This window comes from Chaetura pelagica, unplaced genomic scaffold (assembly GCF_000747805.2).
Source record: "Chaetura pelagica isolate M959 unplaced genomic scaffold, ChaPel_1.0 scaffold150, whole genome shotgun sequence".
Classification (NCBI taxonomy): Eukaryota; Metazoa; Chordata; class Aves; order Apodiformes; family Apodidae; genus Chaetura; species Chaetura pelagica.
In genome coordinates this window covers 3,762,645-3,788,437 of record NW_009952052.1, presented here as the reverse complement: position 1 = coordinate 3,788,437, position 25,793 = coordinate 3,762,645, and the positions used below count along the sequence as shown (strand labels likewise).

At 38.6% G+C, this 25,793-nt stretch overlaps 1 protein-coding gene across 1 annotated transcript in view; it reads left to right on the top strand.

The window, feature by feature from the left end:
- COL12A1 (collagen, type XII, alpha 1) overlaps nt 1-25,793 on the top strand; it is a 98,065-nt gene that overhangs the window by 19,533 nt on the left and 52,739 nt on the right. Inside the window, exons 12-22 of the mRNA XM_010003393.1 lie at nt 262-534; nt 1,493-1,765; nt 13,915-14,184; nt 15,950-16,216; nt 18,112-18,304; nt 19,833-19,954; nt 22,606-22,755; nt 22,840-22,959; nt 23,507-23,671; nt 23,862-24,008; nt 24,626-24,765. Of these exons, the coding sequence (XP_010001695.1) occupies nt 262-534; nt 1,493-1,765; nt 13,915-14,184; nt 15,950-16,216; nt 18,112-18,304; nt 19,833-19,954; nt 22,606-22,755; nt 22,840-22,959; nt 23,507-23,671; nt 23,862-24,008; nt 24,626-24,765 (2,120 nt within the window). The remainder of the gene's footprint in view (nt 1-261; nt 535-1,492; nt 1,766-13,914; nt 14,185-15,949; nt 16,217-18,111; nt 18,305-19,832; nt 19,955-22,605; nt 22,756-22,839; nt 22,960-23,506; nt 23,672-23,861; nt 24,009-24,625; nt 24,766-25,793) is intronic.

Genomic DNA, 25,793 nt, shown 5'->3' with positions numbered 1-25,793 from the left:
AAACACAGTCAGAATGCCTTACATTTCAGAAGTGGATGGATGTACTTTTGGGGACAACTTTGTTGCACTGCTGATTGTGACTCTGGCCCTAAATTTGCAGAGAGGGCTAATGGTCTGTTTATCTTAAAACAACAGAAGGGCAATAAAAGCTGTTGCATTAGTTAACTGGATGAGCTAACAGATTGGTTGGAATGGTTTCACTTCAGATGCTGCCTAATTAAAAGCAAATATTTACAAATTATATGTGTATATATTTTGTAGTTAAAGGTGCTCCTCGAAACTTACGGATAACAGATGAAACTACTGATAGCTTTGTAGTTGGCTGGACTCCAGCTCCAGGAAACGTTCTGCGGTACAGGCTGGTGTATAGACAGCTTACTGGAGGAGAAAGGAGGCAAGTGACTGTCTCAGCAAATGAGAGGTCAACTACTCTGCAGAACTTGATCCAAGATACAAGATATGAAGTGTCTGTTATTCCTGAATATCAGTCTGGGCCTGGGAATTCTCTGAATGGATATGCAAAAACTGATGAAGGTACGTGGTCAATACTGTGAATGTAGTAAGCTTGAGAAGAGCTCCCTGCATGCTGACATACTCATATTGAAAAGAGAATAACCTATATTGACCAAATGTATTATCCTTGATGAACAGGGAGTTATAAAAATACTCAAGCCTAGTTGAGAGGTCATTTAAGACAATGTAATTTATCAAATATTTAATATTTAATTTTAAAATATAGTCTATTGAACCTGCAACACCTAATATGGCAAGGTAACTTGGGTGAAGAATCTACCTGTATATTTAATTAATTGTCCTCATGATTCTTCATCATGTTAATGATGTAAATGATATTTCTTTCAGCAAATTCAGGCCATTTGCAGTTTGTTTTTCTCTGAATGGCTAGCAAGGAATGAATGAAACATTTAATTTACTAAAGTTATCACTGTAGGCGTAACTTGTGTTAAAATGTATGATCCTTTAACAGATATGTTTTATAAAACAAAATCCAAAGAGTACAGAGACAGTATGAATTGTCCTGATCACTGGTGAAATTTCACTGAGATTTTAAATACTAGAAACCAGAGAAAATATTATAAAGAAGAACCCTGTAGAAAACCATAATGTGTTCATTTCATATTTCCTGGGTGATCTTTGACTTGATTCTGCAGACAGTGACTTCAACATGGATCTTGGCATGTTGGACTTGAGGATATGTTCAGCTGCTAGTGTGTATTAGTGTTCCAGGATTGAGCCTGTTTTATTAGAAAACAATATGAGCAATAAGAATGTCTTTGGCATTTTTTTGCCTAAGTAGGGCAGGGATGGAATTGTACAATCCTAATTACAGTAAAGTTATACTGTGGCAGTGTAAGTGCAGGCTATTCAGGAATTATTTTTTCAGCATTAAGTCCTATGTTGTGGTAACTTAAAAAATAAACCCAGAAATGAAGCTTGCTTCAACTTGTTTTCAACATTTTTTTGACATGTACAGTCCGAGGAAAACCAAGAAATTTGAGAGTTTCTGATGCTACAACATCAACAATGAAGATGTCTTGGGGTGCTGCTCCTGGCAAAGTGCAGCAGTACTTTATAACCTACACACCAGTCGCAGGAGGTGAAACGAAGGAAGTGACTGTGAAAGGTGACACTACCTCTAAAGTACTGAAAGGCTTAGACCAAGGTACTAGGTATGCCTTGACTGTGTCTGCCTTGTACGCATCTGGAGCAGGAGAGGCCCTTTCTGGAGAGGGAGAAACCCTTGAAGGTAAGTATTTATTGTTTCTGTACAGTCAGTAATTTATTTGAGTAATGATTAAGGTGTCTTAAAATGTACTGTCTTCCTGAGTTTTCTGTAGAAGTAAATATGTGAATGAAAAATAGACATAAAGAGATTTTCCTACTTTACAGGGATTTTCCAAACTTTCTATCCATCAGAGAAAACAGTGGGCTCTGGGTTTCTTGAAAAAGATACTGCCAAAAGCACCAACCAAAACTGACTCTACTTCCACACCAGCCTCAGTGAAATATTTTGTCTTCCAGCTCTCAACTTCTGAGCAGTTTTAGAGGCAGATTGTTTTTAATGTTACAGGTCTAATTAAGGGGGTTAAAGAATCTGATCAATTGGAAAATTTGCAGGGTTTCCACTATACTGAGTCCGAAAGGTGTTCAGAGACCAGTCTTGCACTAGAATGGCTAGGGTTGGAAGAGAAGCAACACCTACTCTAGGCTTGGGGATAATGAATCATAACCTGGTTTTAACTAATAGGAGTAAGAACCTGAAGCTGAGCATTAACAGAATGCTAGCAAAAGTTTAAGTGAGAGCCAAAGGCTGTTTTATAAGGAGGGGAAGCAGCTCTCACTCTGCCTTTGAGTGGAAAACTTCTCAGACTTGCTTTCTGTGAGCATTCCCAGTGTCATCTGTTCATTGTCAGAGAAGAGGGAAAGCTGCCTTCTAGGCCATGAAAGGAAGTGTGATTGTGTTGTGTGCTGGCCAGGTATGTATTGCTAAAGTCTGACACTGCAGCTGTGTAGGCACAGCACTTGAAAACATCTTATAGATTAATTATATGGAATTAAAACTAGTCCATTGACGCTAGTGGAGTTATAGTAGGGATGTAATTGGTTCTCAGTTTCTCCATCAGTTTCACTTTTTGTTTATGTCATAGGTTAGGAAAAAACCTAGAAAATGTATTTTAAATAAGAAACTGTAAAAAAAAAAATATGCAAATATTTGCTTCAATGATTCACCAATGGGCTGAATTAATCCCACTAAAATTTAGGTCCTTACTTGAACATTGTGGTTTGCAGCTTGGACCTTCTAGGATTCTTCTGTGATTGACAAAACAAGGTTGATACTTCCAGAAGGCAGGTAGTCCATCTGAGATCTACTTTTCCTTCAAAGGAACATTTTGCTGTCTGTTGACTACAGAAGGAGCAACTGAGAGTGAGGGACCAGCCCCATGCCTGCCCCACTATTTAAGTCTCAGGCGATGATCCAATCCACCTACTTTCTCTGATGACTGCATCCTATCTCAGTGTATCAGGCACCTTGCAATTCATACTGGAAGTTCCCTAACTCCCTCACTTTCACTGCCTATGCAAGATCCAAAATGCACCTTTAGTAGGACAAAAGAACCTCTCTCCTGCCCAGAACAATGCTGAGATCAAGATAAAGGAGAACAGGTAGCTGGATTCTGTCCATTATCTCCAGAACAGCCAGAGGTGATCAGGACTCAGTGAACTTCCCTGTTTGTGGTGGTGATGCCCCTTCCTTTTGTATGGTATTCTACCAGTTTCTACTGGTAGTTTCTACTAGTAGTAGTTTCTACTACTTTCTAACACAGGTTTTGGAGCCTTACTCAGTCTGGGAGAGTTTGAATTTACATCTCCACATCCCAGCAGATTCACAAGGTTATAGTGTAGACTGGGCAAGAGTCTCCTTTATTCTTTAAATTGAAACTGAGCCACTGTACATCCAGGAATGAAAACTGCATTTTCAGAACAAGAGCAGACTGGATCCCAAGTGGACGGGGGAGCCTGATATCCCTGATTTTTACTCTGTACTGTCAGTGGAGAGAGGAATGCTTCAGTCCTCTCTGCAAATCTTGAGAGGCCTCTGTCTCTCTGTTAAACAGAGTGAATTATCCATTTCCTTATGGAGATGCTTCAAATTCTGGTGAAGTGTTGACCAAGTTAACTAATTACATTTAGTGGAAAGGTTTTAATTGTCTTTATAGTAAACCTGTGATAGACCTTTTCTTAACATGGAGCTCTGCAGAGATCAGTGTGTTTCAAGTTCATAAAATCAGCTTAGCTTTTTACCCTATCTTAAAACTTGAGCAATAGGGAAGTCTTTTGGGGCACTGCCTACTGTTTCAGTTAAACACATTCTAGATAGATAGAAGAGTGAACGGAATACAGCAGAATCAAAAAGACAGCAATTGACACTGTCCCACACGACATCCTGGTCTCCAAACTGAAAAAGCATGGATTTGACAGATGGACCACTCGGTGGATAAGAGATTGGCTGGATGGCTGCACCCAGAGAGTTGTGGTCAATGGTTCAGTGTCCAAATGGAAGCAAGTGATGAGTGATATTCCTCAGGGGTCAGTACTGGGACCAGTGCTGTTTAACATCTTTGTTGGAGACATGGGATTGAGTGTATCCTCAGCAAGTTTGCTGATGATACCAAGCTGTGTGGTGTGGTTGACACCCAAGAGGGAAGAGACGCCATCCAGAGGGACCTTGACGGGCTGGAGAGGTGGGCCAGTGCCAACCTCATGAGAGTCAACAAGGCAAAGTGCAGGGTCCTGCACCTGGATTGGTGGAACCCCAGGCACAAATACAGGCTGGGGGAAGAATGGCTGGAGAGCAGTCCTGAGTAGAAGGAATTGGGGGGGGTAGTAGATGAGAAGCTCAACATGAGCCACCAGTGTGTGCTGGAGCCCAGAGAGCAACTGCATTCTGGGCTGCACCAAAAGAAGTGTGGCCAGCAAGGTGAGGGAGGCGGTTCTTTCCCTTTATTCTGCTCTGGTGAGACTTTACCTGGAGTACTGTGTACAGCTCTGGAGCTCTCAGCACAGGAAGACATGCAGATGTTGGAGATGGTGCAGAGAATGGTCATGAAGATGATCAAAGGGCTGGAGCACCTCTGAAGACAGGCTGAGAGAGTTGGGGCTGTTCAGCCTGGAGAAGAGAAGGCCCTGGAAAGACCTCATAGCAGCCTTCCAGTACTTGAAAGGTGCCTACAGAAAGGCTGGGGAAGGGCTTTTCATCAAAGAAGATAGTGATAGGACAAAGGGTAATGATTTTAAACTGAAAGAGAGTAGATTTAGGTTGGACATCAGGAAGAAACTTCACTATGATGGTAGTAAGGCACGGGAATACGTTTCCCAGGGAAGCTGTGGAAGCCCCCTCCCTGGAGGTGTTCAGGGCCTAGCTGGATGGTGCTCTGAGCAACCTGGTCTACTGGGAGGTGTCCCTCCTCATAGCAGGGAGGTTGGAACCTGATGATCTTTAAAGTCTCTTCCAACCTTAACCCTTCTATGCTTCTATGATACAGAGTCATCAGAAAACCATAATTCAGTCTCACGTAGAGACTGCCTTATCCTTTCAGTGCCTCCTCCCCTGCCATAACAGGGCTCTGATTCTGATTTGAACTTTCTGCAGTGATGAATTGTCAATAATAAGAGTAAAATAATTTAAAGGAATAGTTGCCTGTAGCTCAGGAATGGGTTTCTATGTAACCAGATGGAACTTAAAATGGATGTTGCACTTTAAAGGACACAGAAGCATTCCTGTAAGAGCAACTGATTTAAAACCTTACGTCAAGTATTCTGTGACAGATTTTGTCTTGTGATAAATATGAATAAATGAGCATTCTGGGACTTAATTACTTTTTATTCAGTTCTTCAGCTGGGAGAAAACAAAATTAAAAATTACTGTTACCATTTTAACAGCTATGGCTTTATGACTCAAATGCATGTCTTTTGAAGATTCAGCTGGATTTGCAAATCCTATTAGGGTGCACTCCAGAAAAACATTAATCTTTGCATTATAGCTGTCTATTAAAATCCTCTTGGTTAGATAAAATGTTACTAAGAGCACATACAGATGTTAGTTGTTACTGGGTGATCAAAGGTAAAGAATAGAATACAAATTTCTGTTTGCATGACAGCGGCGGCCTAGATAATGATGTTTCCTCATGGAACATCCATCGTGTACTTCAGTAATCAGTATATCTGCAGTTTCATGGGACAATAAAAATACTTGAATTAGGCCAACACTCTTTGGACATGGTCCACAGATACTTTAAAAGACTGCCTAATGGTATGACAGGTTCTCAGAGTATCTATTGAAGTACATATAAGACAATATTTCAATGTATGGTACTGTCTTACCTCATTGAAGAAGAAAAAGATAAAACCTTTGAGGAAAAGCAAACAATTATGAATAAAAGAGTTGCAATTTGAGGTTGAGAGGTTGCATTCAAACTTCAAAGCTTTGTATAGAAGTTTACTTGAAGAAAGAAGTCATACTTCAGTGAAGCTAAAATAAATAGGGTTGGACTCAGCTGAAAAGTTGCACAGGTCAATGAAGTTACTTGACTAACTTAGCTGCAATAACTTGTCTGACTAAGGCTGGGAATGGGACACATCTTAACTCCTGGAGAAATAAACTTATCAACAGTAATGACAAAAAAGGTGTGAAAGGAAGCATAAAAATGTGTTTAGTATTTCTGTTAGTTTTTCCGTGAGCCACAGTGTCTGAGAAACAAAATAGTGCAATCTGTGTTTTTCATTGCCAAGGGCACTGAAGTACTGAGCACCTAAGTGGTTTCCTGTATCTGGAGTCCCAGAGGGGCTTACTTGATGTCTTCACCATATGAATTAACCAAAACTATTCAGTGATGCCATAGTTGCTGGACACTTCAGTTCATCATCGTATCAAGAACTAGCCTCCAGGTTGCCTTTCAGACTGGGGCAGTTGTTAGTTTATGGTATTGATATGTAGTCTAAGATAAATCAGTCTGGGTGTAGTGAACATTTCAGCACTATTAGGAAAATGAGAAAAGAGGAGCTGGATACAGTAGCTTCTCCAGCTATTGTATAGTCCAGTGGCAGGAAATGAAAAATCCAACCTCTCAGAAGTTCATGGAATTTTACTGAGTCACTAAATGGTCCCCTGTGACTAAGTATGTAGACAAACATTCTTACTGCTTTCAGTAATTATTTTGCTCTGCATGTAGTAGGAGAACTTGCAGGGACAGTTACTCTATCTTGGTTGCAAAATTAGCCTTCAGCAGAGTGGGAAAAACTGATAATTTTTTAGACTGCTTTAACATGGTTTGCAAGAACTTGTCTGCCCAGGGATTCACTGAAGGTCCTTCAGTTATATATGTTATCTCCAAAGTATTTTGGAGCAGTTACAAATTGCTCTTGGAAGTTCATCCTCTTTCTCTGCTTTGCTCTGCGCTGGAGTTTTTCAGTGTTTTGAAGTGGCTTGTTTGTTCCAGGGTACTTGTGAAAATCAATCCACACAAACTCAGCAGTTGTTCTGTGTGTTTGATAACATTTACCAGCTGGGTAATCTCTGTTTCACCTTTTTATTTTATTTTTTTCTTTTTGCTGACTATATGCTTGCCCTTGTTGTTTCTCTGCATAAGACACAGAGGGCAAATACTGCCCCAAGTAACTGTAGATAATTTCTTCTATAAACTGTTTGCATATCTACCTGGTCCAGCCCAAAGATAAACACATGCCACAGGATCAGAATTTCATGAACTGTTCACAGACAACATGGTATAGAGAGTTTAGTAAATGAGTAATCAGAAAATTACTTATTCCTGAGGGAGCTTTTCCATACTATACAGGTAATTGTTATTCAGAGAGAATAGGTTTATTTCTTTTTTGTGTTTGTGGAGCAGGAAAAGGGGGGCAAATTGTCCCTTTGCTGGAGGCATGTGCTTTCCTTCTTCAGTAGTCCAGATTTTAGGAAATTTATAGTGCTCTGATCTTTTATATAGCCTCTTTCAGCCACTGGCTGATTTTGTCTGCAGTTATGAAGTACCATCCAGAGGTGAAAGTTCTGGAGCTTTATATTTCATACTGCATTAAACGTAACTGCACATGCAAAATATGTGCTGTAGAAAACTCTCCACTTTTATCCTCTTACTTTCAACAGTGCATGGTGATCCATCACTAGGCAGCTTTGGTTGGAGCCCTCCTAGAAAGGTGCCATGGAAAAAATTTCCTTAGTCACATTTTTTGGCTGTTATTCCCCTCAGCCCACAAAGCTGTTGAAACTGCTGAAGTAAATTAAATCAGTGTGGGCTGCCATTTTCCATGTGGTGGAGTAAGGCTTGTGACAACTATGGGAACTAAACAGATTAGCACTCATGGATTTATTTGATGATATGTGATACAGATTGAAGAACAAGCAAGAGACACCCACAGGAATGCCTTAGGGAAAGCTTTCCCTCTCATCCCAAACAGCCCAAACAAACCATTTGGATTTCAGTTTTTTTGGGAATCATATGATCTTACCCAAGTTGTCCTACAGCAGAAATAAGACAGTGATAAATGTTGTGAGGGCTGTGATTGTAAATGCAACAGACTGCATTTTGTGAGACCTACTGTTTTTCTAATCTGCTTTTTAATAAGAGAAGTGGTTGCAAGTCTGGCAAGAATTTGGTTTCCTGCCCAAAGGCATGCTGTCAGATGAAAAGAACATACTGTACATTGGCTGCTAAATAGATTAACTTTCATAATTTGTAGTTGTCTTAAAGAGAAAAATTAATTGCTAGATTAAGCAATCTACATAGAACTGTTTAATCCTAATGAATGTCTGAAAAGTCTGAAAGCTGCAGATCTGTTTTGGGAGTGTCCTTTTGCTGGCAGTTCTGTATTTTTCAGAACAGCTTTAAGAATATTTCAGTTACCGAGTCTAAGCAGAGGTGTCATGGCATTTTTAAATATTAATTTCAGAAAAATTTAGAAAAATAAAGCTTTTTTTTTAAAAAAAAAAAAAAAAAAGTTTGAGTAGTCAAATTCCCATCTTACTTGAACTGAGAAGTTTCAAAGTATTTCCACTTACGTGAGTGAAGTTCCTACTCTAGAAATACTGTTGTTGTAAATGGACATGGTTCTTTTGAAATAAATGAGGCTGCTAATCTACATTAGCAGAGTTTTCTTACTTATTTCTTACTTTTGTACATTGTAGAATAAACAAGTGGTGGAGTATATTATATGCAGGAGATAAATTGGAGAGTTAATTATATCATGTTCTCTTCCCCTTTATAAATAAAATGTTAATATTTCAGTGACAAAGGGCCCAATCCTGCCATCCCATTTGATAGGCAGCTGTTTGTGCTGTGAGAATTAGGCTGTACTATAGCAATGTATTTAAAAAAGTTGTCATGACTGAGTCACTTTTCAGTTTTAACTTATATTCTGTTGTATACATTTCTTAAAGCTTAAGTCTGGGGAACTTGTTTTGGGAGGTATACTCTTTTTTTGGTCAGAAAGTGGATTGTAGTTATTTGGTAAATACATGATTTATTTTTGTTGTTTCTATAGTAACAAAAGAATGCTTTAGAAATGAATGACCTCCTACAGGCAGGACAGTACAAATTCAAGTGACATTTTCTTACAAAGAGGTTTTTAGCATATCACAGGGACTTTATGTAATGTTCAGGCTGCACAGTGCTGCTTCCATCCTGACAGAAACAAGGACTCAGTGTCCTCAGGAGATTTAATGCTGTTTCATGCATTTTTAAAGGTATACATTCCAAGATTTTTGAGTCTGACTTTGAAATTAACTTTTGATAATTTGTGGAAAATTATCTTAATTTTATATAGGAAATGAAATATATACCAGAAAAAATAAATAACATAGAGGAAGGCTGAATGGATAATAAAAAGGTATTTCTGGACAGTTGAGAGCAGTTCTAACTGATAAACTGTTGGAAAAGTCAGATGTAATATTAAAGGGACTGAGTATGAATTCCTGTTGGCCTGATCCTGGAGCAAGGACACAGGAGTGCTCTGGCCAAAGTCTCTTTGTTTTGGGTTAGAACTCTCCTGGTTTGCATCTTCTTATCTTCCTGCATTCCCTGTAGCAAAAGAGCAAGAAACTTGCTCTAACAGGGTCAAGTTTTGCATTAGTTAGAGCATTTGTTTTGTTTAGCAAGTCCTTGACTCTCCACGGCACCATGTCCTCATCTCTCTGCATGTCCGAGGGCTGGTATTCCAGGAATAACCAACTACTTTGTGGCTCAGAGGGAAGTGTATCAGCTGTGACTGCCTCCTCCAGGGCTGATGAGAGTTTGACTATTAGAGTAAAACCTTAAAGTGATTCCGCTACCATCTCATCTGATGCACACACTTCGCTCCTTGGCTGCTGATTTAATGGGATACTCCTGACATATCCTGTGGTAAACAAGGCAGAAGGACTCAGGCCATAAAATGTCAGCATACGCCTCTGCAAAATAATGCTCATTTATTTAGTTGATTCTGACCTTTTAGATGCTGGCCTAGATCAAGCCTGTGTTTAACTTAAATGAAACATTGCTCTGCATTAAGTTTACTGCTACAGGTCAGTTTTGAAAGTTGGTTTTAAGAGCATATACAGAAAATTCTTTATTCTTTGGGCCCAAACTGCATGTGCAACTCCCACTGAATTCAGCTGGAGTTGCGTAAATGTTTCTGAGGGGAAAGGCCATTTGATTTTTAAGAATGTCAACATTTTAATTTTAGCTGTTCACAGTGTTGTGTTCAGTAACAACTGTGATTGCTGGAGAGCTGTGGGAAGTGAGCCAGGTAGACACTGGGAAACTGCTTTAATACTATATTGTGTATCTGGCATATTATAGTGGAAAAACTTAAAATGGAAACTGGACATTGCTGGGGTCCAGAACTGGGTGTAAAAACACCTGACTGAAAGTTACCAGGTTAATTTTCAAGAGTGTGTCTGCACTGAGTGATGATATAGGTACAAAGGACTGTAGGCAGACTGCAGCTCTGGGCTGAAGGCTGCTGAAGAGAATCTGATGGCCTGAAGCCGGTGACTGGCTGGCTTGCCTAGACAGGAGTTTAACCTGTCTGTGCAAGCACTTTGTTCTACTGTGCACATAACTTAACCATGCCTTACAGGTCTGCTTACATCAGCTCGTTTGGTGCTCCAGAGCACCAGAGGGCCTAATGCCTGCTGGGGGATAATTTTCAAAAAACAACTGCTTCCTCCCTTGCTGATGGCTTGGCAGCTGTATGATGTGATGGGCATACTTCAACTTCCATTTCAAGTGAGGAAAAAGTAGGAGTCTTGTGACTGTTAACGCCTTGTGAGCCAGCCAGCCAGTGCCTTTTTTTCTTACAGTGTGCATTGTCTTTCCACACTTCTTATCTATCCTGTTTAAGTAAAGAGGAAAGAAGCAGATATGCAACAAGCATTTCTGAACACGTGGACCAAAGAGCAGAATGACTGCTTAAGTGATACAGTTGTAGATTATATTCATTCATTTATTTATTTATTTAGTGAAATATAACCAAGGAAACAAGGTATTTTGTTTTAAGCCAAGGCGAAAATATCACATAGGTCTAACTGCATGTTTGCTAGTCACTACATTATACCAGTGTTATTGGGGAGCATAAATATGTTTCTTGACTCTGAGTGTAGCACCTTGGATAATACCTGATGGAATCTTAATAATTTTTAAGACTTAAAGTTGGGCTGCATCTGAAACATAGCTGCTCCCCTAGTACAAAAACACTTGTAGGAGATCCAGTGAAGCAGAAAAAAGCTGTCAATGAACTTCCACCTCACACATGAGGTGCAAACCAAGTTAGTGTGTTATGTTAAGGAATGTTCTTGGTTGCAATATAACGTATAAAAAGTCTAATTTCCTTTACTAGGTAAGTTGTCTTGTCAGCAGTTTCCAACTATTTGAAGTAAAGTTTTTCCATTCAGTTCTAGTGGTTTGGTAGGAAGCCCAGTCCCTTTTCCCTCTCTTACCTTGCCTTATAAAAAAAAAAAAATACAAGGGATATTTCTTTCAGAACCAATATATTACAGTAACTGGTGTTCATTACAGTCCATTCAAAACAAATTATTTTCCTCTGTTATTTAATGACCTAAATAATGACTTAATCAATAATGGTTTTAAATATGCAGTTATTTTTGCAGTGTTTCCAACATATATCATTAACTGTAGTGTCCAAGAGTAGACTTACAAAAAATTGTGCTGTGGTAGCAGATATTTGAATACTGAAATCATGTTGTGGCAGAGCCATGTTTTAAAGTAGCCAAAATAAAGTAACTTGTATATTTATATTACATTAAAATATGAAAAGAAAGGTTTTTATTGTGAGACATCTGTGCATTCTATCAAGTTAAGTTTTCCATATTTTTCCATTTGGATTGCCCTAGTATTTTTTTTTTAATGTATGAAAAAGCCAAGATTTGGGAGTAGAAGCTTAAGAGCAGACAGAAAAATTGGTGTAATTTACTTTTGAAGGCAAATCTTTTTTTCAGGCTTCCAGGAAAATTGATCTTTGGAGTTTAGATTCTGCCCTGGCTTTCATTTAATGCAGTCACTGAATTCAGTGAGACTGCATCAAGCATGAGTTGAACCAGGCTTTTTAAGTATATGCAACTGCTTATTGTTGGGAAATGATAAACCGGTGAACTTTACCAAAACCTCTGTATCTTTACCTTTTTTTGAAGAGAAGATGCCATAAATTGTAATAATTTATATTGTGAGGCTAAAAATTGGTTTGAAGAGTGAAACTCTAAGAACCGAGGCAGAGTTAGGGTGGAAAAAAAATTGCCTTCAGAAGAACGTGATGGGATGTGCCAAGATTGTGAATTAAAATCAGAAAAACCCCACAACATGAATTAATTCTATTCCATTCTCTGTTAGCTATATTTGAGAGTGAGCTTCATGACTGGAGTGATGCCCTCTCATTCTGTAATCTGTGTAGATGATGAATCTTTATTATACTATAAGCATTGTTTTCAGATAGGTCGATAGTAATTTCCATTCACTGTTAAACCAAGTGGGATTCATTGGCTTGGTTTTAATGAAGTTGTATTGGCAATGAGGTATTTCCAAAATGAAGCCTTTCCACAGGTAATTCTGTTTGTGCCTGTGGGATTATGTTTGGAAGTGTTGTGCTGGAAGTGGAACACAAATGAATATGAAAAGTGGAAACATAGTATATGACTTTCAGCAATTTACTGCTCAGGCTTGGACCGAAACTGCTTCAGGCTTTTGAAAACAGTGAGGTCTGTTCTTGCAATGAGCCTAAGCAGTAGAAATTGGATAGGTGCTGAATTTGTCAGTGTTCAAAGAATTTTGACTCTCATCCTGTGGTTGCTGTGAGATATATTTGTATCAGTGCAGGTAAAACTTAACTGTGATACCATGAGCCCATCTCAAGTGTTTAAGTCCTCTTGCTGAGCAGTCTCCTGCCATGAGGCCACAGAGAATACACAAATAACTGAGTGCTTCTGTGTGTACATGGATCTGGTTTTGTAGGTCCCTTTTGCAGATTTTGCTACAGTGGGACTATTGCATTAAACCCACCAGTCAGTGCTCCTTTCCTGCCATCAACAGCCAGCCACTGCAATAGGAAAATTGAACATATGTTATAAATGTATGTTAAATATTAAACAGAGGCACCGCTTTAGACTAATGAGCTCCATTTTTAAGCAGTGGAATTACACTGGTGTGTTAGGTGAGACTCATGCATCCAGCTGACAACTGGATTTCACAGGCTAATGAGCTCTTTCCTTCGTTCCAAACTGGATGGAACAAACAACAAGGAGGAAAGAGGTATGAGTTGTATGAATGGAAAGATGGAGATTGTTTCCTACTGTAACTATGGCATGAAGGAAGCACACTGCAAATTAGTTGTAAACTTAAAAAGTGGTAGATCTGTTAAGTGGTACTTTTGGAGATAAGAATAGTACTATAAAATAAGAAGTTGTCAGAGAAAGGAGTGTTTCCTTTGTTTAGCCCCCAGAAAAAAGTTATACATAGGATGAAGATGATGAATGAAAAATGATTGTTTACTTGAGAGTTAAAATGTACCTAAATGAGCTGCAGCACATCTAGGTACTGGCATCTTTCCAAGTCTTTGATTAATGCCATTTTTATTTTGTATATTCTAAAGCATGACTGCTAACTATCTTTCATGGTAAGGGATAGGATTGTTCACAATCTAAAGTTTGTTGTAAGCATTGTGTAGAAAAATCCATCAACTTTCTCTTGGAGCAACAAATTTATGTCATTGAAACTAATATTGATGGAAAAAGTTCTATTTTTCTCTTTGATAATTTTAATTTTCCTTATATACTTTGCTAACTTTTGCTATTGGTCTTTTAGATTCAATTTAGTGTTTTCTTTCTTGCAGAACGTGGTTCGCCGCGTAATTTGGTTACAACAGATATAACTGACACTACAGTTGGGTTATCATGGACACCAGCTCCAGGAGCAGTTAATAATTATAGGATAGTATGGAAATCACTTTATGATGATACGATGGGAGAGAAGAGGGTCCCTGGAAATACAGTGGATGCTGTATTAGAAGGCTTGGAGCCAGAGACTAAATACAGGATTTCAGTATATGCAACCTACAGCAGTGGAGAAGGAGACCCAGTAGAAGGAGAGGCTTTTACTGATGGTGAGTGTGGTACAACATTACTAGCATTTGAAACATTCTGTTCTTGATTGCATTTTAAAAAAAAAGGACCTTATTTTGCTTCACCAAACCAAAATAGCATCTCAGGTCAGTCAATTCTGGCTGAGTAAGCAGCTCCTAGAAAAGCTCAAACTTAAGAAGGAAGCATACAGGGGGTGGCAGCTAGGGCAGGTATCCTGCGAGGATTACAGAGAGGTTGTCTGGGCAGCTAGGGACCAGGTTAGGAGAGCCAGATCCCTGATACAATTAAATCTTGCCAGGGATGTTAAGAACAATAAGAAAAGCTTCTTTAGGTATGTTGGAGAGAAAAGGACAACCAAGGAGAATGTAGGCCCTCTCCTGAAGGAAACAGTCAAGTTAGCAACACAGGATATTGAGAATGCAGCCTCTTCTGCAGTGTAGGCAAAGTGAAAAACCCTGAGAGGCCAGGGACAGGTTGTTGCTGTGTAGCAAGAACAAGCAACCAGGGGAGACTGACTGAATGAAGAGGTGCCCAGGATCAGCCTTGATATTTCTGTTGTTGGCCTAATGGGGCCATGTGAAGATGAAGCCTGAGGGAGTGCTCTGGGCAAGCATCATGTGTGTTTACATGTTCTTGTACTCTATCCTAAGCATCTGTTTTGACTACTGTTGGAGACAGGCTGCAGAACTATGTTAACCTTTGTCCTTGACCCAGCGTAGTTGCTTTTAAGACCTTGCAAGAGCAGTGATTGCTGCCGTTGGTAAGAGCTGGCTCCCCAGACTGCTGTCCTACAGCTTCCTTCTTTCTTCAAGAACAGCAGCATCAGCTGTCCAGCCTTCTCCAAGTTAAATAGGCAGTTAAGCCTTATCATTGGTTACTTCTCTCAGTCTGTTGCCTGAAGGAACTTGCTGTCAGGCCTATCAATAGACCCAGACCTGAGACTGACGTTGCATCTTTCTGTTGCAAACGCAGTTAGAAATGGCCAGTTCCTAGGACTGGGAGAGGGTAGCCTTCAAAGACTACCTTGCCATTTGATGAAATACTGACTGATTCTGGCATGTCAAGAAGGTTGTTTTGGCAAAATCTAGATGGCTTATTTCAGCTGACAGTCAGCATGACATACCTTTCACTTCAGATAATTTGTAACATTTCTACAGTCTGGAAAATATCTCCTAGAAGCTGACTGCTGCAATTTGTAGACAAAATGCTTTTTTAGTCCATTGTTTATTTCAGCACATACACTATTCTGCAAATAGAGGTGAGTGATTTTCCAAGCATTTTGAAAGTTACGCACCCCTATTTGCAGGATAGTTTGCATGGAGCCCAACACTCAGCAGTTTAGCTGTTTACCAGTACCTTATCAGATGTGCAAACTCAGAAAATGTTAACTCTACAGGACATTGTGTTCATAAAAAACAGAACAAAGCCAAAACAACCAACCAAACTTTAAAATTCATCACTTTTAGTTGAGAATGCAGAATCCATTACTTAACAGAATACTGAAAAGTGTGACTAAATAAAACTCTCAATTGTGCTGTGTCATCCTTAATTCATACTTCTCTCTTTTTTGTTCTGTAGTGGAAAACACACGTTTGTTTAGCCCATTACAATTAAAAAGTAATTTATCCTGTGAGATTCCCCGGTGTCTTCCCCACAAGCAAATATTGTAATTTTAAAGAGGGCAAATTATTTTTTAAATACAGAAGACTGAATTTTCTAGGCATACCTTTGAACATACCTTTATGTGACAAAGTAAACATTTATCCGTATTTTTACACTGAAAAGTGTCACCAAATGCCAGGACTGTGACAGTAGACAACGAGACAGAAAATACGATGAGAGTTACATGGCAACCTTCGCCTGGGAAAGTCTTGTCTTACCGTGTCTACTACCGACCACGTGGTGGAGGAAGGCAGATGTTTGGAAGAGTAAATGCTCCGGCTACAAGCATAGTCTTAAAGCGGCTTAAGCCACGAACTACTTATGACCTCAGTGTTGTTCCAATTTATGACTTTGGACAAGGAAAATCAAGAAAAGCAGAAGGAACAACAGGTATGTGTCACAAGCTTGTATAGGATTTGACAATCAAAGTTTTGTGCTTAAAATTAAGTAATCAGTGGAAGCTTGACCTCAGAGACCATGGTATTTTGGGTAAGCCATCTTCTCTCTCAGAAGCTGAAATTCTAAAACATTTAAGTCCTGGTGAGGGGATTTTTGCAGCAAAATCAAAACTGATTTTCTACTCTGCCTTCAATATGTACCTGATGCTGGTCTTTCATTTTGTAAGGAAATGTTGTCTTGCTATCCAGGTCAATCAAACAGATTTAGAGTCCATTTTTTTGCTTCCATAGACAGATAGCCCTTACCAAAAAAAGAACTTTTTTTCAAGGTGTTTCTACCCATGTGGGACTAGTGCCATTCACTGGGGTACACTGTAAATACTTCGTGCCATTCTCTTCTCTGTATGTCGTATTGTATAATGACAAGTAAGAAGATTTCAAATGAGAAACAAATCTAACAGTGGAGATACTGACACCTTGGTTACAGAAGGAAGTTTTCGTTTTTAATTAAAATGTGGTTGTTATAGAGTAATCATGAGAACTTGATCAGCTCTTGACCAACACCTAGTTTTTAACTCTTGAAAATTATACTGAGATAAAACTCAGATCACCCAGCTGCTTTTGATTTTTGACATCTGCATCTTGATATGGTTATGCCTCTATACTTCCAGTGTAAATAATTGTGGTGGAAGCAAGTGGAGCCTGAATGATTGTGTTAGTTGAAGCTGTCATGATAATTCAGGAAGGAGTATCATAGGAGATGAGACAGAGAGGCTGTATTTTTCCTTGTGGGTGAGCATGTATCTACTGTTTCTCAGCAGAATTAACAATCTGAGGACATTAATGATCTTTCAGCTATAGTTAGACAATAGGCATAGGCACAGGGATAAGACAATTCCCACCCCCCCCTCCCCTCCATCTTTTCACTCCAAAGCTATAGTGGTGACTTTCTGTTTAATTTGATTTTTGCAACTTGGAGATGATGCTGCTGAAGTATTTTCTACAACTGCACTTCAGATTTACACAAAAGCCAAAGTGATGCAGGAGCTAGAAACAGCCTTGTTAACCACTCTGTTTGTGGGTACTGACCTGCATGGGGTAGCCAGTAGTCTTCAGAGGAAGTTGCTCTTGAACTGAAAACCTCAAGCTTTTTGGCTGGTACCCCTCTGAAGAATTATTTTTTGACATAATGCCACACCCTGTGGTTGGTGAAGTTGCCTGATCTGCCAGGCCCTGAGCATGTAAAGAGTGAGGTTTGTTGGCAGGTCCTTTTCTATTAAAAAGTCCTTGCTTCCATGCTCTCCATGCTCTGACTTGTGTGATGCAGAGCTGTGAGGAAGCAGCTTGAGAAGGGATATTGGTGACTGAATACTGGCTGGGTGTGACTTTTGTCTGCAGTAAATTCTGATTTTTCCATTGTTGGTTTGAAGGGAAGCTGCTTCCATTTCTCTCTTTTGGTCTGTGTGGCTCACCTACTTGTAGCCATTGAAAAGAGAGAACTGGTCAAATAATCAAAGCTGGTCACCTAGTTTTTCTCATAATTAGTAGAAAGACTGGTGGTGGTTAGTCCACCCTTTGTCAACATTTTGCAAGATCAGGTGGATGTTTACGATAGGTGAGATTAATTGCTATTTTATCCCTCTGTCTGCTGACTGTAGGGGGAGCCTTGATAACAAACTTAGCCCACATACCTATTGGTTACATAACTAAAATTAGGTGAAGTGAATCTCACCTTTCACTCCTTGAAACTTGTCCTCGTCACAGGAAAGGCACAAAGAGTTTCGGGTTGCCACTGGATTTACATATACATTTTTATATAAAAGCATACTAGTTGATTTTTTTCCGTAAACAGACCTGACTTAACTCCTTTTTTTTCCGTCCTTGCAGCCTCTCCCTTTAAGCCACCTCGAAATCTGAGAACTTCTGATTCAACTATGTCGAGTTTCCGAGTAACCTGGGAGCCAGCCCCAGGACGAGTGAAGGGGTACAAAGTAACTTTCCACCCTACCGAAGATGATGGAAGTCTTGGAGAATTAATAGTGGGGCCGTATGACAGCACAGTGGTATTGGAGGAGCTTAGGTATGGATAATAATTAATGTTAGGGGTTGTTTGGGTTTTGGTTTGTTTGTTTGTTTGTTTTGGTAATAGCTTAATGTTTTGTTTAACCACCATCTGGGATTGAAATGCCTGACAAAATCAACTGTAAATAAGAAAGTGTCCTGGGTTCAGCAATTTTGCCAATAAGCTACGAGGTTCTTGCTATGCAGTCTCTGAAAGGCCCCTAGCAGGGCTCTTTCTGAGATGATTCACATCACTTGTGATGTTCTCACATGAACTGAAGGAGGTAAGAGGTGGGCAGAGACTGCGTTCTGCATTTTGCATATGAGAAAGCTAATGGGACACTTGGGAAAGCTGGAATTTTAAAGTTTCCTCCAAAAAGTTCCTTATGTCATGTTAAAAAAAGCCTAGTTTAGTTTTTGATTTATTTTCTCAGAGACCTAGATTTATAAAGTAGGCCTCAGACCATGTCAAAATATGTTATGAAAATATATGTAATATGTTAAAAATAGGATAATTAATTAATTAATATTTTAATTTTAATTTACTTGAAAGAATGAGGCTATAAATTTAAGTATAGAATCTAGAATCAGCTTTTGAATTGTCAATACTTCACTGCCTTGTGGAAGAGCTAGTCTTTGGGCTTCACATTTTAGCACCTTTTCCATAGTGGATTTTCTTCTGTGAGAATTTCATAAGTGAAGTGTCAGCATTTAGCTAGCCAAGTGATTTTAGTTACAGCACATTTGTTTAACTATTGCAGGGCAGGAACTACCTATAAGCAGCACAGTGGTATTGGAGGAGCTTAGGTATGGATAATAATTAATGTTGGGGGTTGTTTGGGTTTTGGTTTGTTTGTTTGTTTGTTTGTTTTGGTAATAGCTTAATGTTTTGTTTAACCACCATCTGGGATTGAAATGCCTGACAAAATCAACTGTAAATAAGAAAGTGTCCTGGGTTCAGCAATTTTGCCAATAAGCTACGAGGTTCTTGCTATGCAGTCTCTGAAAGGCCCCTAGCAGGGCTCTTTCTGAGATGATTCACATCACTTGTGATGTTTTCACATGAACTGAAGGAGGTAAGAGGTGGGCAGAGACTGCGTTCTGCATTTTGCATATGAGAAAGCTAATGGGACACTTGGGAAAGCTGGAATTTTAAAGTTTCCTCCAAAAAGTTCCTTATGTCATGTTAAAAAAAGCCTAGTTTAGTTTTTGATTTATTTAGTTTTAGATTTATAAAGTAGGCCTCAGACCATGTCAAAATATGTTATGAAAATATATGTAATATGTTAAAAATAGGATAATTAATTAATTAATATTTTAATTTTAATTTACTTGAAAGAATGAGGCTATAAATTTAAGTATAGAATCTAGAATCAGCTTTTGAATTGTCAATACTTCACTGCCTTGTGGAAGAGCTAGTCTTTGGGCTTCACATTTTAGCACCTTTTCCATAGTGGATTTTCTTCTGTGAGAATTTCATAAGTGAAGTGTCAGCATTTAGCTAGCCAAGTGATTTTAGTTACAGCACATTTGTTTAACTATTGCAGGGCAGGAACTACCTATAAGGTAAATGTTTTTGGAATGTTTGATGGAGGAGAGAGCAGCCCCCTGGTTGGACAAGAGATGACCACCCTTTCAGATACTACTACAGAGCCATTTTTATCTAGAGGTAAACGTGACTGAATTGAAGAAAAGGCAACCTTGGCTAATGGATAAAAAAAGGCTAAATGTTTACCAGCATTTCCTTATCATTTTTCTAATGCACATAAATATTTATTTACAGGATTCAGTTTCTGCCCTACTGTGATGACATAACCTCTGGTCTGAAATGACCATTAATTATGCCCCATTTCATGATTCTAGTCCTCTGCACCCTTTAGATGATCTTACAAAGATGGTAACTCAGGAAACCCATGTTTTGCTGATTACTTAAAGCCATCTGCATTGCATTTTCAAGCCATTCAAGCCATCTGTGTTAAATAAAATAAGGTCAAATTCTTGAACTTAGATCATGGCTCATCTACAGTGGTGTTCACAGGAGTAGAACAAGGAATTTTAAGCAGATCTTTATCCCTTTGCTTGTCCTTATATGGTGACTTTTCCTTTCAAGTCTTGGTATAATGAACTAAGATCTGATAGGTGGGAATGTCAGTGTTATTGTGTGTTATTTAAGTTTGTATGCAATATAACCATTATTTAGTAGGGTTGTTTTTTTTTTTTGTTTTTGTTTTTTAAAAGGGAAGGAGGAGTCTTAGTTCAGAAATGCAATTGCTGTGTGCTTTCCCTGTGTAGCTAAGTCTTCCAGTCAAAATTTCTGAGTGCTATGATAGCAGCTCCCTTGGTGTGGTTAGTGGGCCTCTGCCCGCTAATAGTTGTGCCTGGTGCTAACAACACTCTCAATTAATATTGGATGAATGGAGTTTCATGGCTAAGTCCTCCTTCATGGAAAGCATAATAGCCAAGTATACTTGTAGAAGTAAAGACTTTCCTCCTCTGCCATTTCAAGGCTTGAATAACCATCAGAGAGAATTTGGTGAGGAGGAAGAACATAACTGCAAAAACCTTTCAGAGTTAAATAAAGAAGAGTTTGTGATGGTTGACTCTACAATCTTTTTGCTTAACCTCTTTGATGCTTTGTTTCCACACTGAGCTGTGTAAAAAAATATTCACCTCATGTAACTTTATTGACAATATTTTTAGAAACTGTTTAATTAATTACTGTCCCAGTCTGCCTAATACAAGAGATTAAAATTGAGAAAAACCACATAATAGGCCATCAGTGACATTACAGTAAAGCTGTAATAAGTCTGGCAGAAAAATAATTGCACACAGAGTGTTTTGTTACTTTTATTATGGGAGCTGCAGCTGTAATTTCTGTCTCCAGTGCTGTATTCTTTAAGCTAATTAGTTTTATTAATGCATGGATTTGAGTCATGGTTAATGTGAAAAAATGATTTTAATATCTGGGATTGTAAATGTAATAGTACCTTACTTATTAATAGGGGGAAAAATCACCTTAGGTTTGGTGCTTTTACTAGGATTTTCCATGTGGGGAACTATGGTAGTTGGAAGAAAAATAAAAGTCAAAATAGTTTAACTTTTATATTGCACAAGAAGCTAATTTTAACTTCCAGATTAAACTTATGCATGCAATTTTTTTAGCTAACATGGTTTTACTTAAACCCTACTTCCAACTGATTATATTGTCCTGACTAAAGACTAGATCTATATTTTCTATGCAGAAGAGGATCATGCTTTTAACCCCCAGGTACATGGAATAGTTATATTCATACTCTACAGTGTTGGATCAATTATGTGGAGCATATATGAAATCACAATATCTTTCAACTGTGATGAGTGTGGCTGATTTTTCTCAATGGGATTTCTTCCATATAAAGACCAGAAGCTCTGATGGCAGGAAGCCAGAAAATTTTCAGCTGGTAACACAATCTACAAGAAAAGAGAGCGAGCAAGGATTTTTTGTTATTTTCTTTTTTTCCAAATGGCTGTGGATAAAATCACCGTGTCTGTCTGTTTTGTACAAATATTTTGTGATTTTCCTTGTGATGAAAACAATATGATGCCTATTTTATTCTGTAATTTGTAAAATGAAGATGTCTGAAATAATTTCCTAACTTTTCAGAACATTGCAGCTTTATATAAATGTTTGTTCCTGTCCCCTATCTATCTCTTGACCTGTGTTTATGTTTGTGTATCTTCTTTATATTGTGTTCTTTCTTTTCTGGATGTGCAAACTTCTGTATCACCTGTATTGCTATGTCTTTTCCCCTGACAATTCAGAAACGCTATTTATTTGAAAGTGGTTGTAAAATATGCTATTAATACTACTGTTACATAGTTGAAAATTAAGCAGCAGTTTAGCCAACCAAGACAGATAAAAATACTGTAAATTTGGATAATCAGATAATGCTCATTGCTATGTCAGTGGTTAGTGTAGCAGTCTTCTACCAAAACTCTGAAATCAAGTTATCAACCATCCTTAGAGACCAAAACAGATAATTTCATGGTAATAGAGAAGAGTAATGCCCTTGGCATTTGCAAAAGCTTATTTATAGAAGGAAACATACATGAAGAAATTTATACAGCTTTTGCCATGGAACCAGTGGATAGTGTGAATAACATTCACAATGAGGTCATACTTGACAGAGTGCCAGTGAATAAAACTGGAGCTATTTTGGAAGCTAACTCATGACATATGTTATATAAAAGGATGGAGATAGAAAGCTATCATGGTAAGGCTGTGTTTTTGTGGTTGAAAGCTATCACGCTAAAGGTATATTTTTCTGGTTAACATGGCAGGTTTAGAATGTAGAACCAGAGCAGAAGCTGATATCGTGCTGCTGGTGGACGGGTCCTGGAGTATTGGGAGGCCCAATTTTAAAACTGTCAGGAACTTCATTGCCCGCATTGTTGAAGTTTTTGATATCGGTCCTGACAAAGTACAGATTGGTAAGTCCTCATATGTTGGAGGTAAAATGTGGTGTAGCTGCTACACAGCCATATAATAACTGAGTAATCATGGCTTTTTTCCAGGTCTTGCACAGTATAGTGGAGATCCCAGGACTGAATGGAATCTCAATGCTTACCGAACCAAAGAGACTTTGTTAGAGGCTGTAGCCAACTTACCATACAAAGGAGGCAATACTCTAACAGGTATGTCACACTGCCAGGATTTTCCAGGAGCTCAAATAAATGTAATTCTAGTAGCTGACCTTGCTGTTGTTCAGTGAGCTCAAATTTGCCCCTGGTGAAAGGGCCTTACAGTTCAATTTGGTATATTTGGAAGAGAACCGGCATAGCATGTAGACATATAAACTCAGTGGAAATCTGGAGAAAAGTGGTGGAAGAGAGCTTGAGTGATGAAGAGTGTGGGTTGCTATTGAACATACTAGAAGAAGATAAGGCTGTTCCATCTCAGCGTTGGTATGAAGATGAGATGGGGACCCAGAAGGGAGGCTAGACAGCATCAGATAGGAGGGTAATGCATAAAAGGTAAGAGATTAGACTTTGAAAGGTCTGAAATAGTATCATTTGTTAATAAGTATTGATGAAGGGCTGCAACTAGATTTTGAGTGCTTCTAGAAGGAAGTGTGGTATTATGTTGTCAGAGTGAAATCACTAGGGTGAAATACTCTCCTTTATCATTACTTCTATATGGAAATAGTTTATGATGATGGTTTCCTTCTTTGTATCGTGCTAGGAATGGCCTTGGATTTCATCTTAAAAAACAACTTCAAACAAGATGCAGGCTTAAGGCCCAGGGCTCGCAAAATTGGTGTTCTTATCACTGATGGCAAATCACAAGATGATGTAGTCACCCCATCAAGAAGACTCAGAGATGAGGGAGTGGAACTTTATGCAATTGGTAAGTATCATATAAAGATGTAGCCAGTGCTAACCCCCTCCTGCTCATCTGCTAAATGCACAGAAAAGTAGCCACATGCGTAAGTACCTAAAAGGGTATTTAAAGCAGGTGGTTTGGGACTTAAGTTTATGGCAGTATATTTCTTGGTCATGATTCCTAACAAGATTTGTTTTCATGTCTTCTCTGTAAGGTATTAAAAATGCAGATGAAAATGAATTGAAGCAGATTGCAACGGATCCGGACGACATCCATGCTTACAATGTTGCGGATTTCTCCTTCCTGGCTAGCATTGTTGATGATGTAACCACAAATCTGTGTAACAGTGTGAAAGGCCCAGGTACATCACATATTCAGTCCAATTAATCCTTTTCCATTTACATGCTTACACTGCTAATTCCTTTTTATGAGTTATTTGGAACACTGTGTAGCCCCAGGCTGTTTTTTCAGCTGCTGGTGTGAGGAAGTTGTGCAGACCACCTGGCCTGCCCTGCGGGGGTTCTTCCTTTCCTTTCAACAATGACTATGTTATATGTAACAGCATGACATGGCTGGACGTGCCTTCTTTTCTCCCAGAGTCAGGAAGGATGTTGCTCAGTGTGTCACCTTTTTGCTCATTGATGGTATTCATCCAATAAGGAAAATTTCAGCAGCCTTGCTCTTTTTAAGTATTAATGTCTGACAGAAAAGCAGTCATGTTAGTAATGTTGGCTGATGGTTCTCCCATGAAACACTGGTGTTGAAGGTGGAGTAAGAATGATAAGCATCTTGTTTGTCTTGAGGGTGTGATCTTGAGCTGTCTCTTCACACAGTTGTTTTAAGAATTCCTGAGGAAACAGAAACATAAGCAAGTATCTAAAATATTCTTTTTTTCCTCAGCAATTTTTCTGGTGTCATGTTTTTATTCCTAGTGATACAAGATCAATTAATAATTTTTAATTTTTCTTCCATTTGTAGGTGATTTGCCACCTCCCTCTAACTTAGTTATTTCAGAAGTAACACCCCGTTCTTTCAGACTGAGATGGAGTCCACCTCCTGAGAGTGTTGATAGATACAGAGTTGAATATTACCCTATCTCTGGAGGTAGCCCTCAACAGGTTTGTACTGTATGTTCATATAATAATTGTCCAAAATAACCTTGGACTTCCACATCACAGTAACATAATTCTTAAGTTTGTGCTGTGTGTGATATAACAGTAAATTAAAAAAGGCTCCCGAGGTCAAGAATATCATGCCTCGATAAATGACACACAAAATTACAAAAAGTAGGAGCATAAAGATGACTTTGACAATTTTTAAATCATGAATCTAGGAGTAAAATCTATTTCTTAACAAAAAGTTGTCTGGTATTTCTAGTCATTCTGTTCTGTTTATATTCTATTGTCTTAGATTGATATAAATAAGTCTGTAGTAGAAGTTTTTTGAGCATGCTTATGGGTAAGCTCGATGTCCTTTTAGTACACTTTCTTCTTAATAGAAAAAAAAGGGGTGATAAAAGTTGTGAGGTAGTGCTTAGATGAACATTGTATGATGGTACTGTGAATCTACACTGAAGCATGTCGACCAAACTGTTTAATACACAGGGTCAAACTCATTGTGTCACTATTCTTTACATAGAGAGCCAGTAACTGGCGACCCTGGATTCTAGACAGTCTGAATTGCTCATCACTCTTTCAGCTAGGCAGAATAGCATTTTGGAGGATGAAGTTAGCCACCTGTGTGTACCTAACTCTGAACTTCCAATCTCTGAATGTGGCTTTCAAATCTTAGCTCAGATTTAACTAATGGAGAATTTAATTTTGAAAAATTATTACTTCAGGATTTGGTTTTTGATTAGGTTTAGAGCAGCCATTGCAGTGCACACTGACTTTACAGCTTGACTCTGGCATAAGAGTCATAATGCCATATTGTGTAACCATCTCAATTATCCTGAGTGTTTAAAACTTTTTTCCAAAGTGGTTACATTTTCCTAGCACTTTAATGATGCTGCTGAGTAATGTAAAAGTGTAAACCATGCGTGAAAGTGGGATGCACAACAAGTGCTGTGAGATATATCCAGCTCTATTGAAAACAAGTGTCTGTTGGAAGTTTCCCTCCAGTTTGCTTTGCAAAAATTATGGTATAC